This window comes from Oncorhynchus mykiss, chromosome 26 (assembly GCF_013265735.2).
Source record: "Oncorhynchus mykiss isolate Arlee chromosome 26, USDA_OmykA_1.1, whole genome shotgun sequence".
Taxonomy (NCBI): Eukaryota; Metazoa; Chordata; class Actinopteri; order Salmoniformes; family Salmonidae; genus Oncorhynchus; species Oncorhynchus mykiss.
The window spans coordinates 49,049,299-49,065,781 of record NC_048590.1 but is presented as its reverse complement, the minus strand read 5'-3'; the positions used below and the strand labels follow the sequence as shown (position 1 = coordinate 49,065,781).

Below are 16,483 nucleotides of genomic sequence, written 5' to 3'. Positions count from 1 at the left end.
TGAGGGCGTCTTTGCCTGCAAAGACAGAACGTTGGCAGAGTAGTTTTGCCATCCCTCTGCTGGTTTTGGGCTGCACCTGTTGTACTAAGAATATTAGGAACACTGCCCTGCAAAGGGGTATTGTTCTTGAGACGTTAAACCACGTTCGACCAGGGAAACCAGGTGTGTGGAGACTCAAGCTAGCTGTTAGCTAGCCACTTATAAACTTCATCATCTTCATGCCCATTACAACATAAGTCCACAAGAAAGTGTTCGCATATTGTCAATAATTACAATCTAGCTCAGTGGTTCCCAAACTGTGGGTCAGGACCCACTTTGGGTCGAGGCAGGGGTCCAGGTGGGTTGCGTAATGACATTTTTTTTGTGCATTCCACAAATATATTTTTGTGATAAAACATTCTTCTAAGTATAAATTTAAACCACTAAAACCAACTAGAAAGTATGCAGAAAAGGTCATGGACTATATATTTTAAATTATAGCCTATGGCCTTTACAATAAACAAAATAAAAGCTAGACAATCGCCATTGATTTTGTTATAATGTTTGAGCATAAGAACACAGCATTAGCCATGTCAAAATGTATAGAATTGCAGGATATTAGTGTAACTTCTAAATGTTCTCTCAGCTCCATGGCGAAATGTATAGAATTGCCCCCAAAAAATGTGGCTTTAAAACTGCAACATTTTTTTTCAGCGCCCATGGCTAAATGGGTAGAATTGCAGGAAATTTGCAATTCTCTTCACTGCCAAAATTATATTTTTTAGGCTGTATATTTTTGCGCCTGGGTCACGAAAGACAATGTCATTGGTGGGTCAAGAAGCCAAAAAAGTTTGAGAACCCATGGTCTAGTTAGTACATGATGGGATCATTAGAAAGAACCACATCCAACCAACCATCTTGTTACCAGGGCCCCCTCATCACCCCCCAGGATAGCTCTCAGGGTCTTTAAGGAACTCAAGCCCCTCCACCACAAAGGCACAAGTAAGTAAGTAGACTATGTACTGTAAGTATCCAACCCAATCATGTTTGTTTTTTTCGCAGCATAAAAGTGGGATGTCGGTGCAGTAATAGATTGTTAGTAGAGTTGGTCACAACTGATGAGGTCTCAAGTGACTCTATCCACTCCCTCTCTCTGCTCCGATGATTATCCATTTTGTGTGAATTCAAATGCGCCCATGCAGATAATCAATTTGATAAACAGCCTACCTTTTTTTTTAAGGCTTGTTTGGAAATTGATACAAAGTCTTCGAAATGAACATTTGATACCATGCAAATTGTGTACTAAATAGAAAAAGTAAAAAATGATGTATAGCGATGTTAAATGTGACCTATTGTCTGATGAAAACGTGGATGCTCAATCTCGTTTTACCATCAACATCCCCGTTGGGATATTGACCGGGTTTTGTTTGGAGATGCGTCTCCATTTTACTCAATCCCGGGCCTTAATATTCCCATTTGCCACCGAGGCACGCGCCCTTATTGTATCGCCGGGTGACCTTTTTACAGAGCAGTCCAAGTTGATTAGCACATCAGGTCAGACAATAGGCGTCGGCGCTGTGCTCCGCCATTACCCAGAACCCTTTATCAATGTCCAGTAATTAAAATGTCACCGTTTAATTTTCGAGTCAACGCGTTCCTCTTGGAGCAATCTTTTCCCAATAAAAAGTGTAATCGAAATGCTCTTTTCACTTGAAACCAAAAGGACTCGGGGAGCCCATTTAAGTGTAGCCTATCAGCACAAGGAGATCAATATGTAAGAAGCGGATTGATTGGCTTCTAAAATGGAATGTATAGGGGTCACGGTTTTATAGGGTGCTGATACAACTGTTAATTATAGAACATTCGCTCTCGATCGGTTCTGTTATTAAACTTCTCCTGAATTAGGCACATTTGATTTATGTGACAATCTTTTCCACTTGGAACTTGCTTTAAAGCCATGAAGGCTTTTTTTTTTTACCTAAAGGACTGATTTACCTTGAATGAAATGTTTAATATAGCCTACTTTTATTAATTATTTTTTTAATGCCTCTAGAAGTAGATTTGATTGAAATAAGAGTTCGTTCAGTGTATGTTCATAGACAATCACAAGACATTTAACTAGTGTCAGTAAGAACTGTAGTATCAGTAAGTAAACTGGAACCTATGTCTCGTTTGCATTAATAGACTATGAGCCTATGTATCTACAGTAAGAACTGTAGTATCAGTAAGTAAACTGGAACCTATGGCTCGTTTGCATTAAAAGACTATGAGCCTATGTATCTACAGTAAGAACTGTAGTATCAGTAAGTAAACTGGAACCTATGTCTCGTCTGCATTAATAGACTATGAGCCTATGTGTGTTTTTATTCTGATTCACTCCAAGCTTAGCAGAGTGTAAATTGGACCAGCCTATGTAAATCCAAATATAACATTGATCAACGCTTAGATTGCCATATGTTGCCTAGCGTAATTTCTCAATTTTACGAAGTGTAGGCCTATACCTATTTCGTAGGCTACATTGTGGTCATGGTTTAGCAGCGACCTCTAATTCATCGGCATATATATATATATATATTGATCACTTTAATGGAATTATAGTTTATTCAGATTAATTCATGTTACATTTAACCAAGTTGTCAAATATACGTGTGTGTGGTCCCTTTTCGGGTTAGCACCAAAAACATAGATGGAGTAGCACCACTCTGAAGATATCTCACCTCCAATTTGACTATCGGCACTCTCTGAACAGCGGTAGAGAGAGATGCTACTTGTTAATAATGCCCTCATTCATATACCGGTATAGACGAAGCCCCTTTTACCCTACTCCTCTGTGTATTATCTGTTGTTGGCTACTTCAATATATGATAGAGTGCAAATAGTATCCTAGCTCTGGTCTAATAGTAGCCAAATAGTAGCCTAGCTCTGGTCTAATAGTAGCCAAATAGTAGCCTAGCTCTGGTCTAATAGTAACCAAATAGTATCCTAGCTCTGGTCTAATAGTAGCCACATAGTAGCCTAGCTCTGGTCTAATAGTAGACAAATAGTAGCTTAGCTCTGGTCTAATAGTAGCCTAGCTCTGGTCTAATAGTAGCCAAATAGTAGCCTAGCTCTGGTCTATATATGCATGTCACTCACATCCTAATTCATTATTTACTATCATTTTAGTGTAGGTTGTTACCATGTCTGTCATTTGCTGTGACAAAATTTGGGATTTAAGTTTATTTTGGTCACATTGGTTTATGAAGAAAAAAACGTTCCAATAATGCATCTAAACTGGAATACAGGCTACTTGGTGTAGCCTACTCTTATGTTGTAGCCAAAGTTAATGTTATTGAAGTGATAGAATAAAGAATGTCACCTGTCAATATCCAATCTAACCATGTATTAAATATTACATTACGTTGACCTCTACAGAGGTAGGAATTCTACTGACTTAAACACGGAACGCATTAATATTGTAGCGTAGGTTTGTTTAAACAATTGAATGCATATAAATGAGTCTCAAGGTAATTTACTCTTCGAAAAAGATCTCATTGATGTGTATCCAACGGTAATAAAGGGCTCGCCTAAAATGACCGCTGAATCCGCTAATTAAAAGCGCTGCTCTCGTGCTGTATCCCGGCGCTGAACTCCCGCCTTTAATGAGCGTTGTGAGCCACGTGAGCTCACGTTTCTCCGGAATAAGCGGTGACAATGGCGTATTCAGTCGGTGGACTAAATAATTAAAAACATAGGAATAATTACAGTATAAAATTGTAATTATTGTTGGGCTGCAGGAAAGCCTTTTGATTGTGAAAGACGACACGACGGGACCGAATCGGGTTTATGTTTCCTTTTCTATCAATATTGCAGAGAGCCAAACTGACGGTCTTTCTCGCTGTCGGACTAGGGTGCGTGTGCATTGCAGGGAAAACGAAGTCCAACTTTCGAAATCATTTTCATATTCATCAGCATAATAATCATTGATAACATTTGAATAGGCCAAATTTATGAAGAGACTAATTATTGCCCATATGCTCAGTATAATGTTTTGCATGACTATTTAATAGGCCTACATAGGTATCGTTTCTTTTGACATTGTTTTTTAATAAAGAAACCATAGATGTTTAAGGTCGTGATATCTATTTTACAATCCCCAAACATCTGGCGCATAACTGTTTTGTCAGTTCATCTAGACCTAGGTAAGCTATATATGCAGCTAGCTTATCCATAATGTAAATTCTAGTTGTCAATGGAAACATATTATGTATAGACTAATTTATGCTAGGTTTAAAGGGCATAGATGTTCTACTTGAATGGTGTCTGCTTAGCAATAGTTGGCTGGAGGGCGTTTGTGGACGTTATTAACTCCTATTTGATTGTGGTAATTGTTCACATTTTGGCCCGGACAGTTTGATTAATTACATTTTAATCAGTGTCCATTTAGGACAGACGATGTTAGGAATATAGGCTATAGGCATTCAGGCTACATGTGCATTTTAAAATAACAAACAAATGGTAATTTTAGTAAGTCCTTAACCAATAAAAAAACTAATTGGAAAAACGTATTTTTAAAATACAACAATTCAAACAAAACGTAAACCTCTGTCATTCAGACTGACCCAAATGTTGTTCAACCCGTGTATTTAGGCCTACGCGTGCAAATAGTTTAAATTTTATTTTAAAAATAAAAGTTTGCATGCCGTTCCTTGAACTTTATGCCCCGGCAAGCTATTGATACCTCAGCACAAGGCTTACCGGGGTTAACTGAGGGGCATTGATCAGGTTATGAATAGTTAATATGGTCTTACAGTATTGGGTTTCAACACTAACCTCAGCCTATTGCTCTAATATATCACTCTGTTTGTAGACGCAATCTGCTCGCACCGTGTCCTGTGTGCTCAACAAATTTCCTTCATTTACTGACAGTTTGGTTCGTGGGTGGTGGGTATTGAGAGAGAGAGAGGGGGGAGAGGGGAGGGTGTGCAGCAGCATATGACAGTCCCGCCCGAGGCAAGTTATCCGCTCATCTAGGATTCGGTCCATTTTCAATGCAGAATCTAAGAATGCACAGTATGTGATTTAAAACGTGTCCAATTGTTTGACATTCGAACAAAAGCACGCGAGCCTTAAAATTCATGGCGTCTTTACCAGAAGGGCTGGAATTGATTTGCGTGTCCACGAGAAGCAAAACAGATGGTCGTGTAACTTGATAAATGATACATTCAGCCATTTTGTTGCCTTCGATTTCATATTCAGTTTTGTCCTAAATTTGCTCGTTTGTTAATACTGGAAATAGTCTATAGGCCTTCATTGGCATTTGGTCGGGGCAGTTACTCTCCGATGAAGAGTTGTGATATGCAAAAATACACAAATCATAAAAACATTTCCAATTAGCATATGGGTATAATACACACTTGTACCTACATGTGTGAAATAGGGCAAATAAATGCACCCATCAAATTATAATTATTTGTCTATTATTAAAATATCGTTGGTCATTAATTGTGTCAAGATAGTGTCAATCTATCAAATGCACCTTACTACTTAGCACACCATGTTAATGCAATATATATCCATCTATCTTTCTCTTAATGATTTTTTCCCCCCACTTCTATGAAAGATCCACTGAGTAAAGTTTAAATGGATCAAGTAACAGCCTAGTGGCTGTTGTTCCTTCATTGTCCAGGAGATAATATAGTTAAAGAGAAGGAACGCTAAGTGGGTGTGCCTTGCCATCCATTAGTTTAGCGGTCACTTCTTCAGTGAGGAGCGTCGACTGCTGTCTTGAGGAGTGGCGAAGGCTCGAGGACTGCCATGCGGTCACTCTCTCGTGCGCCACTCAGCCGGTGAGAGTCGAAGAGGATGGAAGTCCGTTCACTGTACTGAAACAGAGACAGAAACACTACAGAGAGAGAGAGAGAGAGATATTTGGCTAGTCTGAACGCTTGGTCCAGCAACAGTATATTTAATCTCGGACTAGACCTCTGCTTGTGTCGGTGATTTTTGTTCAACTTTTTGATGAAAAGTTGTTTCCTAAGCCTAGGAGTGCTGTGCTCTTTTCCAGAAAGAAAGGTAAGGATCTTACTCTTTTCAATTCGTTGTCTTGTGTATTTTCTATTGAAATGTTAATATCTCATCACCAGTCACAACAGCTTCATATTTTACATGTTTTTCGTAAGTGTTACCTTTAATTTATTTTCCAATTAATATATTATTTTCGGAAGACTTATAGAATATATATTTACAACCGTTGCGCAAAACAAAAAAAAACATGGGACGGATGTGAGATGCTAAATGTGAGGGAAATATTTGCCTTTTGTAAAAGTCGATTTTAAGATTTTATTGTAGGCCTATAAGCCGTTGTACTAACGTTAATCTAGGGAGACACGCATGCGATGTTTTAATTATATATATGGCTAGTCTTTTATTAACAGATCAAATACGTACAATTTAACCCGTGTAATTACCAAGAAAGCAGCTTAGCTGTTCTTTTCCTCTCTGGTAAGCGCATTGGCGCAGCTCAGAGTGTATTTTCCTTCTGCTCTTTTGCGTGTAAGGATCTTATGCAGTTCTTAAGTAATCACCCTCGCCTCTGAGCCGATTTAAAGACGACAGGAAAAGGTCCCGTCAATAAACAACTAACTGATCATGGATAGCCTTAGTTGGCATAGTCCTACAAAAAAAATCAAATTTGGATGGTTTAGACACTTAATATTAATATGCCTATACTAAACATGCTCGTATAAAATTTAACGTTTATATTAAATTATGTAGACCTATTTTATTTATTAGGCTATTATTTATCTATTTATTTAGAACTGGGTCACCAAAAACGAATCCTTGACTTTTGTGAATAATGCTGGGTTGAAAATGTTTTGGATTGTTCTATAATAACACTAAGTATGTAGTAATAATAATAATAATAATGCATAGTTATTAGTATATAATAACACTGATCTTCTGCGTTACTTTTAAGACCTTGACCATGTTATTATTAATATTGCACGAAATGTGCGTGCGTAGGCCTTTTGGTAAGATTAATTACAAAGCTATTTCATGGACTTTATTTATTTATTTGTTGATTTGGAATGAATTGCAAACAATTTAGGGCTAGTGCATTTTTTGACAGGCGTTATGCCAACTGTAGGCCTATATGGTAGTGCAATAGGCTACCCTAAAATTATATATATTTTTTTCAGACTTCCAGGAATGGAGTCGATACCCAATCAACAACCAGCGGGACGAGACTCCAGCTCTTCCCCCAGCTCCAAGCAGGATGTTCAGCCCTTCTCCAGCCCCATCTCCCTGAAGCCTAACCAAGTCAGCGAGACCGCGTTGTATGGAGTGCACATCGTGTCTTTGGTCATAGATGGCCAGGAAAGACTTTGCTTGGCGCAGATATCCAACACATTGCTAAAGAACTACAGTTACAACGAAATCCATAACCGACGCGTTGCTCTTGGAATCACCTGCGTCCAGTGCACGCCCGTCCAGCTCGAGATACTGAGGCGCGCTGGCGCCATGCCAATTTCCTCGAGGCGCTGCGGTATGATCACCAAGCGGGAGGCGGAGAGGCTATGTAAATCATTCCTCGGTGCTCACAACCCACCAAAGCTACCGGAAAATTTCGCTTTTGATGTCTCTCATGAATGCGCGTGGGGAAGCAGAGGTAGCTTCATACCTGCCAGGTATAACAGCTCGAGGGCCAAGTGCATTAAATGCACATATTGTAACATGTATTTTTCCCCGAATAAATTCATATTCCACTCCCATCGCACTCCCGAGTCCAAGTATACGCAGCCAGATGCAGCAAACTTCAATTCGTGGAGGCGCCATCTCAAACTAACAGACAAAAGCTCGTCGGATGATGTTGCCCACGCGTGGGAGGATGTTAAAGCGATGTTCAACGGGGGAAGTCGTAAGAGGACGCTACCTATGAGTGGGTCATCCATGTCCTCTCCTTTGAAGTCACATTCCACCAGTAACCCAACCCAAAGAAGTTCCCCCGAGGTACCCCATAAAACGTTGCGCTGTGACGAAGACCGAGGTAGGCCTAACATCAGTCTGTCAAATGGCGTCCGGAACTACCCGGTTATCCCTGTGCCCAGTAAGAGCTTTGGGATGCTTCAAAAGATCCAGCCACCGCTCTTCCCCCACCCGTATGGATTCCCTGCGTTTGGACTGTGTCAAAAGAAGGACGACGCAGTGGGAGAGACAAATAAAACCAACGTTTCGGGTGTCTTTTGGCCAGGAGCAAAGGACAGTATCTATCCCTCTTTCCCGATGTTTTGGCCAACAGCAGGTGGCCTGCCGATGCCACCGTATCAACAGTCACCACCCAAACCACCCACAGAGCTCTTAAGTGTCAGACAGAGTGATCTCGAGTTATCGGATCAAAGTGACCGGTGCGCAAACACACCTAAGGATAGCTTTCAAGACAGCGAACGGTGCTCCAGCTCACAATCCACCCGGAACGACGAGGATAAATCCGGGGATGAGGCCCGGTCGACGGAAGGACTCCCCACAACTCCACGGAAGATAAATTACATCTCTGCGTTCAGACCTGTGGTGAAAGACGCCGAAAGCATTGCAAAGCTATACGGCAACAGGGACACGTACAGCGGTGTGCGCTCTGGTTACCTATCGCCAGATTTCGTGAGTGAAAGTTCTAGCTATAGGTCTATGTCCCCGGATGTGGATAGCGTGGACGACCCAGACGTTGACGTGGAGTCAAACAGGGCACACGAGGATGAAGAGTCAGTCCAACTGTCAGTGGAGGACCGTCAGAGTCCCCCGCCCCTCAACTCAGCCCATTCCGGGCCTGAAGATAGTCGAGAGCTGGGGACAAGTCCAGGACCACAACCGGAAGATCCCCACTCCGGGTCCTCTGATGACGAGAGGCAGGGTGGACAGGTGTCAGAGCGCCATGATACACCGGTGTACGAAGTAAGTGTGCCAAGGTCCATATGAGTGCTTTGATGTTCAATATATTTACGCACATGTTTGTAAATTCATTTAGGCATCAATCCACGGAGACTTATTTGGATCCCATATGAAAATGGGTGATGTTTGGTCTCGTAAGTGCATGGGCATAAAGTATGGTCATCATGCTATGTTTAATGTTCCAATGGCCATAGGCCTATGCCTTAAAGGATGTTGATATGGCTGGCAGCTTTTAACAGTTTGAAGCCTAAACAGTAGGCTAATGTGATGTTTTCAACGCGTTTTTGCAAGGGATTTTTCATATTTTGGTCAAATGAAGAAAAAAAAACCCACTTATATTAACTATATCCAGGCCTTCTCGCAAGGGATTTTATTGTGCTGTTGAAAACCCTGACATTACAGAAGGCTGAGCCTGTTTAGACATACATTGGCAGGTTGGAACAAATATGGAAATTATCTTTTGTTAAAATACATTTTGGCAATGACATTTACAAAAAAGACCATCGTCCCAATATTAAAGAGATTGAGAATGGAGTAGGCTTGTTTTAATAAGGTCGCTGAGTGGGAGCCTAGGTCTGTGTCTTGTCTTTTGTTCTAAAGATAATTGAAGTGGTTCTGTTTGGAGTGTTTACTGCGAGCCTTGTAGTGTGCTGGGAAAAGGTTAGGCCTGCGCCGGCCTCGTCCTAATGTCAGTCAAACTGCAATTTAGAAAGGTGGACAACAATTCAATTACTACCCTATAATTATAAATTGGAGACGTGTCACGTGGGTATATCCGTTCAAAGAATTGCTTGTGAAATTAAGAGAATTATAGATAATTGCAGTTGTATTGACTATAATGGCTTTGGTTAATTTTGCAGGTGTACACACATGAAAAGGATGGACACATGCCTTTGAACGGTCCATCTACGTTTGGATCAAAACATAGCAGCCCATTGCAATCGAACGGTAGGCCTATTATCTTGCATAGTACATATTCATGGTATAGTTTCTGTATGCAAATAGGCACGTCGCTTATTACTGTCTGTCTTTATCAGGTGTACTCCATGTTTCCGACCCACACAAACAACGTTCTCCTACAAGAGAGGACGTTCCACAGAGAGCCTATCAGGACCAAGCAAAGGAAAGCCCACCATGTGAGTCTCTCTCTCTCTCTGTGTGTGTGTGTGTGTGTGTGTGTGTGTGTAAGTGTGTAAGTGTGTAAAAGTTTAGTAGGCCTACCATGGTAATATTGTATTATATTTTATGTAACGAAATTGTTAGCCAAAGGTTTCTCACTTTTTACTGTTCCAAATATGATCATTTATAACAGAAAATTGAGTAAATTAGATTAATTAATGAGCTGATGCCATCTTTAATATTTCTCTCGCAGGCGATGGGGCATTACGTCAGCATGACGTCAGTAGGATCCACGAAAAAGATATCGAAAACATGGCTAAAGGTAATCATTTGATTTTTATCAATGATCATTGACATTTGTTTATATTGATTAGCCTCGTGCAAACAAGTAGGCCTAGCCTAGCCTCGTGTCAAGTCATTAGATCTCATCTTAAATTGAACAAAGCAAGGTGGAAATCACTAAACACAATAGGCAAATTTTCGGTTCTGGGAATATTATTTTTTTTTAAATCATATTTAGCATTGAATTAACAGAGTTATATTTTAAACATAACGAACACGTGTGAACGCGGCTCTATATGTATCTCTACTTCCTCAAAGCCTACTATTTCAACATTCGAAAAAACCCTCGTGTTGTTAATTATAAGCCTTTTTATGGAACATGAGAACCATGTTCCATGTTGGTCTTGTGTAGGCTACGACGTGTGGAATCACCAGTCTAATATGCTAGACTGAGGTTTCCCCTTCCATATCTAGGTACTGCACTAACAACATAATACCTATTATGATCTGTCTAATAATCTATTTTTTTTAATCGCTTTATAAAAAAATTGTTATGCCTACAGCTTAACACAAGTTTGCACGGTCACGTTTGAATTGTTTTCCATTCGTTAACCTCCTCTAATGTTAAATTATGAGAAACGGAATTGTTCTACTTATTGTAACACGAAATCGTTTTTACACTATTAATATTTTAACGAGCCCAGCCGTTAAGCTGCGGCGCTCGAGCCTCTAACCCCGAGGCGATGGAGCTAATTATTTAGCAATACCATGCTTGGAGACACAGTGAGGCTAAACGACTGTTAGCGTTCCAACCATAGGCCTTCTGATAATAGTTATTACGATACTATAGGGAAATAAACCAAGGGAAACATTGTGGTTGTTTTTACCCATAGGCCTGTATTGTATTAGGCCTATAAAGGCCTGTAATCAACATCAAATGCTTTAATTGTTGAACAGGCTAAGATAGGTCTGCAATATATAGGGTTAGTATGTTGAAAGCCACATTTGGAATTTACTGCTTTGTCTATTGCCTTTTTACAACGACGATTATGATAATGGTGATGACCGCTTCGGTTTGCAGAGGAACTTCAGAAACAGCTTGTCGAACAAGTGGAGCTCAGAAAAAAGTTGGAACGCGAATTTCAAAGTTTAAAAGGTAGGACGCTTTATTGTCCTACTGCTTAAAACATACACAGAGTCGAGGTGCAGCTGAAATATTTACATGAGGGGAAACAGGCGCAACTCGATCTCTTAATCTCTTAAAGTAAAAAAAATAAAAAATCTAACTTTATTTTTTAAGAGTTATTCACGTTTCCACCATCTTGGCCTGTTTCAGAATGAGTTTAAACATAAAGAGACATACAGCGAACATATTGACTACAACGAAGCAAACATTAGTGGACAGCGGCATGGTGCTGAAATGGAAGTAAATGATTGTTTCGCTTCAAAAGCGAGAGCTGCTCCTGTTTCCCCACGCATCGACGTCTTTATTTTAATGTAGTCACATGTCATAATGCTGAGAACCCATTAGGCTTAAATTCTATTATTTGGACTTGCGCACTGTGTTTAATAGTAGCCGTCTGCTTGCTCACTATGCAGATAATTTTCAGGACCAAATGAAGAGGGAACTGTCCTACAGAGAAGAGATGGTCCAACAACTTCATATTGTCCGAGGTGAGTCTCCAGGAAAAATGATCGGAATATGCTAAATGGTCAGTGTTTTAATAAATTAAATAATATGTCCCGACTTAAATTGAATGAAATGACCCAAATCGTTATAGCGTTTATGTTCTAAAGTATGAAAACGTGCGTGTACAAGAACGGTCATATTGACTTTGTTGCTTCCTTGTACCACACAAGAATGAAGAGGGGAAAGTGACACTTGCATAAATTCGGTCATTATAGAATTAGGCTGCGTGTCCACAATCTACAAATAATAGCTTATCATTCCTGTCAAACAGTCAACATTTTTCGCAATTTGACTGGAAATTGTCGAATGCACTGCAATAATATCAAACCATAGAGAGATTGATTTCGCTGTGTTTGGTTTGTAAATGTTATTTTCTCCTAAATCACGCGCTGGAAAATGTAAAAGGCAAACCATTACGTATCGTGGTATCAGTTACATACAGTAGACGACAACAGCTGATGCCGCCCTTTCACGGATAGACTCGTTCTAGAGTTACTGGACCGCGGTAGTGTAAATACACACTTCAACTACACTAAGAGGTCACTCAAAATACCCGAGGGTGAACAACATACATTACAGTCATCCATTTCACAGTTTAAAAACCACCGCTTTGTAGCTCAATTATTGCGTTTTCTTTTCTTATTATTTATGTGTTGTTTGCTTAGACACGTTGTGCAGCGAGTTGGATCAAGAAAGAAAGGCGCGTTATGCAATACAACAGAAGCTAAAAGGTAATTTATATGGCCAAAAACAGAACATGTATCCAGTTTCAGTCCATTTGTGAATTAATTCAATGGCTAGCTGGGCAAGAGCATGGCCTTCTAATGGACTTTGATTATGACTAGTAGTATTTGTCAAATTACAACCGTACCTATGCAAGTGCTACTTTTTATTCTTCGCTAGCATGTGTGTCCTTATGATATGCTAATTCCTAGCACATTTGATATTGAGCAGAACTACTGTGACGTGTAGACTGAACTTAGAGGAAAGAACGACTAGAGAACACAGTGTGGATAGAAAAATAACAAAGACATTTCATCTGCCCAGTGTTTGAAGTGACACATCCCCTTTCTCCCTAGAAGCTCATGACGCCCTGCACCATTTCTCCTGCAAGATGCTGACCCCTCGCCACTGTACTGGAGCCTGTACTTTCAAACCCCCTCTGCTGCCTCCATAATAGACCACAAGACCCCCCCCTGACTCCAGTACAGCTCACTGCAGCCAAAAAGAGAGACACCCACCTCAAGTAGTCACAGTCTCTCCGTAACTTCTTTACCTTTGCCCTCCCTCACCAGTCATCCAAGGATTCACAACTTGTGTACACACTCCAGCGCTATTTATTTAACGCGGAAGAAGTGGCTATGGAGGTCAGGAGAACAAGACCTTCCATTGAAAAGAACTCTTGAAGATACACCAACACCAAACGACTGGTCCATTGTATGTGTTGTATTTATAGACAGTTATCAAGTTGTAAAGAGCTCTTGATATGGACTCACCAAGTCCCTTTGAATCATGATCATAATCCATTGCTCTTCATATATCCCGTGTGTATATATATATATAAATATATATGTATATATATATATATATGTGGAGATGTGCAATGAGTTGTATAATGTGATATTTCATAAGTAACACAAATCCTAGCATTCTTGGGTTGTTTTACCACATTATGTATGTGTTTTTACATATATTTATTTGTGTTTTAAGTTAGTCGTTAATCTGTTCTGTCCATCTGAAACATTAAACAATGTATATTATTGATGTAAAGCACTTTAAAAAATCGGCCACATTACTACTGATCTGGACCTCGCTGTACTAAGAAATAAAGTAAACTCTGTTAGGCATCTAATGTATAGAATACACTTCGTTCTAATGCAGCGTTTCCCAAATGCTGAACCAGGGGGATCCACAGATGATGCACCTTTCTAGGTTTTTGTCCTAGCCCTAACACACCTGATTCAAATCAAAGGCTTGATGATGAATTGTTGATTAGTTGACTCAAGTGTGTGAGTGTTAGGACAAAAACACCGCTTTGGGTCACCGGGACCAGGAAAGGGAAACGCTGTTCTAATGGCGCCAACATTTATTCTAGCACTTATTTCGAAGTAACCAATGACCTTTCAACCTTGAACTAATTAAAAAGGTTCCGTTTGCCTAAAATGTCACACAACAGATTAGTCTTTTACAGTGTATAGAATGTTCATTCAGTCTCAACTATGATTGTTTTTAATCATACATAGATACCATGTACAGTATATTCATTATAAAAGGTATATTTCTTCCGTATGATTTGAGCATTCGGTTACAAGACACACCCAGCTTCTGTTGTACTTAATAAAGGGTTTGAATCATCGTCAGAACCCTACCATACATTAAATAAACCACAGGCACAGAAACCAAACCTATTTGTTGTGTATTTAATGATGTCTTGTAGGCTTTATTTTGTCATGTCAATCCTTTGTGCGTGGCAAGAGTTATGAGTGGGGATGAGATTAAAGGAAACCAAGACGCCACGTAAAGAGACTTGAAACGGCCATTTGTGACTGAATTCCATGTTGTGCAGTTGATTTCTGTAACCAATCTTTTTTTAAATCAATTCCAAGCCAGTTGGTTATTTTTTTCCACGATATATATATGACCTTTAAAAAGTGTTGTTGTGTCCCCATTAAGGGCCAATAAGACTCATGTATGTATTATATCAGAAATTAATGTAAAATACGATTAAAAAGTGAATCCTCTTTTTGCCTTGTCTCCTGAATGTATCTTAATAGGAACGATACTGACACCTGCTGGAACCTTTAAGGAATAACAACCTGATTTAAAATTAATTTAGCATCCAGGTTGTTTAATTTTTTTGTTTTTTTTTTTCTTATCAAACGACTCATTCCATACATGGGCTGTCTCAGAAGTCCAGTCAAGTTATGTTCGACATTCTGTCAGGGGAATAGCCCTGTTTAATAGTGAAATCTAATTATTCTGATGTGAAGCCTAATAGCTATTGATTAAATGCTCTTTAGATGGCCCTCTGTCCCTAGGCACGAGAGAGTAAGAGAGATGCTCGCATAATGGCAGTGATGCATGTTGAATATTAATCTTTTTTGACAGTAATTGCTCCCCACGTGAAGGCACCTTTTCATTTGAATACTAACCACTCGTGTGTGTATTGTAACATGTTTACACAAGGTATACTGAAGAAGTTGTTTATGAACCGGAGTTTTCATTTTCCTGTTTCGTTTACATGAGAATGGCATTGAACACAAGTGATGTGATCATTTTTTTTGCTGTTGCACATGGTATAGATCGGCAACACAGTATCGATATAATAATTTATATATTTACTGGTTTGTTAAGCTTCATAATATCACAAACTACTAAACATTTGACTCTACACAACTTCACAAGTTCAACTGACATTTGAGTGAAGTACTGACATAGTGACATTGATTACATTACAATGATTAACAGACACCGTTGAAGTATGATTATTTTTCATTTTTTAATCAGGATATTTTTAAAGATGTATTTTATTATGACTGTATACACGAGTATGATTGTGAGAAGCCATGAATAAAAGTCTTCTTAAATTATAAGAATGAACAGACCACATAACCCATTACACCCTTGGTAAATAGTGTCGGAGGGCTGCCCTCAATACCAAACAATACTCTTTTTGAAAGTCGCTCAAACTGTTTTGTCGTGGTACACCCAAACATATAAAAGCCCACTTAAATATCAGTTGTAATGAGTGAACCCATTTTCACAGTGAATGAGTTCAGATTTATTTGCTTTTTTGTTACAATTGTTCAGAATGGCCCGGCCAAACATGAGAATGAAAGGGTATGGTTTGTACATCATAGAAGTTTATCAACCTATTAGAGTGGCCATGAAATAATGTTTGTTCCTGTTCATTATGCCAACATTGGTCATGGAATCTAACTCTAAATGACTCCTTAGACAAAGACAAATACAAAGTTAGCCTGCACTTGTCCTGTCACTGTGGACATCACATTGAACAGGTGGGGACTGGAACATGTGCAACAGCCGTCCCTGTTCAAATACCCCTCCACGTGAGCCTTCTATGGTTGACTGAAGTCATCCGTAATGGATTTGTGTCATCAATCATTACATTGAAGATGAATTGCATTGTTAGGGAGTAATGTACTCCACCCAGTGTTCTGTTCATGTCCCTCTTAGGGATAAGGAGTAGCCATGTATGGTATGACCAAATAAGATACATAGATATCAGTACAACACTGGAAAGCTGGGGGGCATTATCTTATTCATGATTAGATATAACATAGTCATATTAACAATTTCATGAGGACTTTGGGGGCTCTATAAATGTCAGAAAAATAGTGGGTAATCTGTATCTACCATAGTCTGAATTACAATGGAGATAGTGCCATCTACTGGAGAATGAAGATTAGTGACATCTACTGGCTCATGAATATCCAGCATTTATAACTTTTCAAACGTGAAGTCGAT

At 39.4% G+C, this 16,483-nt stretch overlaps 1 protein-coding gene across 11 annotated transcripts; it reads left to right on the top strand.

Moving 5' to 3' along the window:
- Window positions 1–5,634: 5,634 nt before the first annotated feature.
- LOC110514539 (SKI family transcriptional corepressor 1 homolog-B-like) lies at window positions 5,635–14,738 on the top strand. Of its 11 annotated transcripts, none has more exons than XM_036964188.1 (9): window positions 5,635–6,033; window positions 7,161–8,907; window positions 9,765–9,852; window positions 9,942–10,040; window positions 10,277–10,345; window positions 11,387–11,461; window positions 11,916–11,979; window positions 12,661–12,726; window positions 13,078–14,738. In XM_036964188.1, the coding sequence occupies exons 2-9, from the start codon at window positions 7,171–7,173 to the stop codon at window positions 13,082–13,084; spliced, it is 2,205 nt and encodes a 734-aa protein (XP_036820083.1). In that variant the 5' UTR covers window positions 5,635–6,033; window positions 7,161–7,170; the 3' UTR covers window positions 13,085–14,738. The 11 variants fall into 11 exon arrangements, with proteins under 11 accessions (XP_036820083.1, XP_036820081.1, XP_036820082.1 ...); XM_036964187.1 differs by having other exon boundaries at window positions 5,636–6,033; window positions 13,075–14,738; XM_036964183.1 differs by having other exon boundaries at window positions 5,636–6,033; window positions 11,905–11,979.
- Window positions 14,739–16,483: the final 1,745 nt, after the last annotated feature.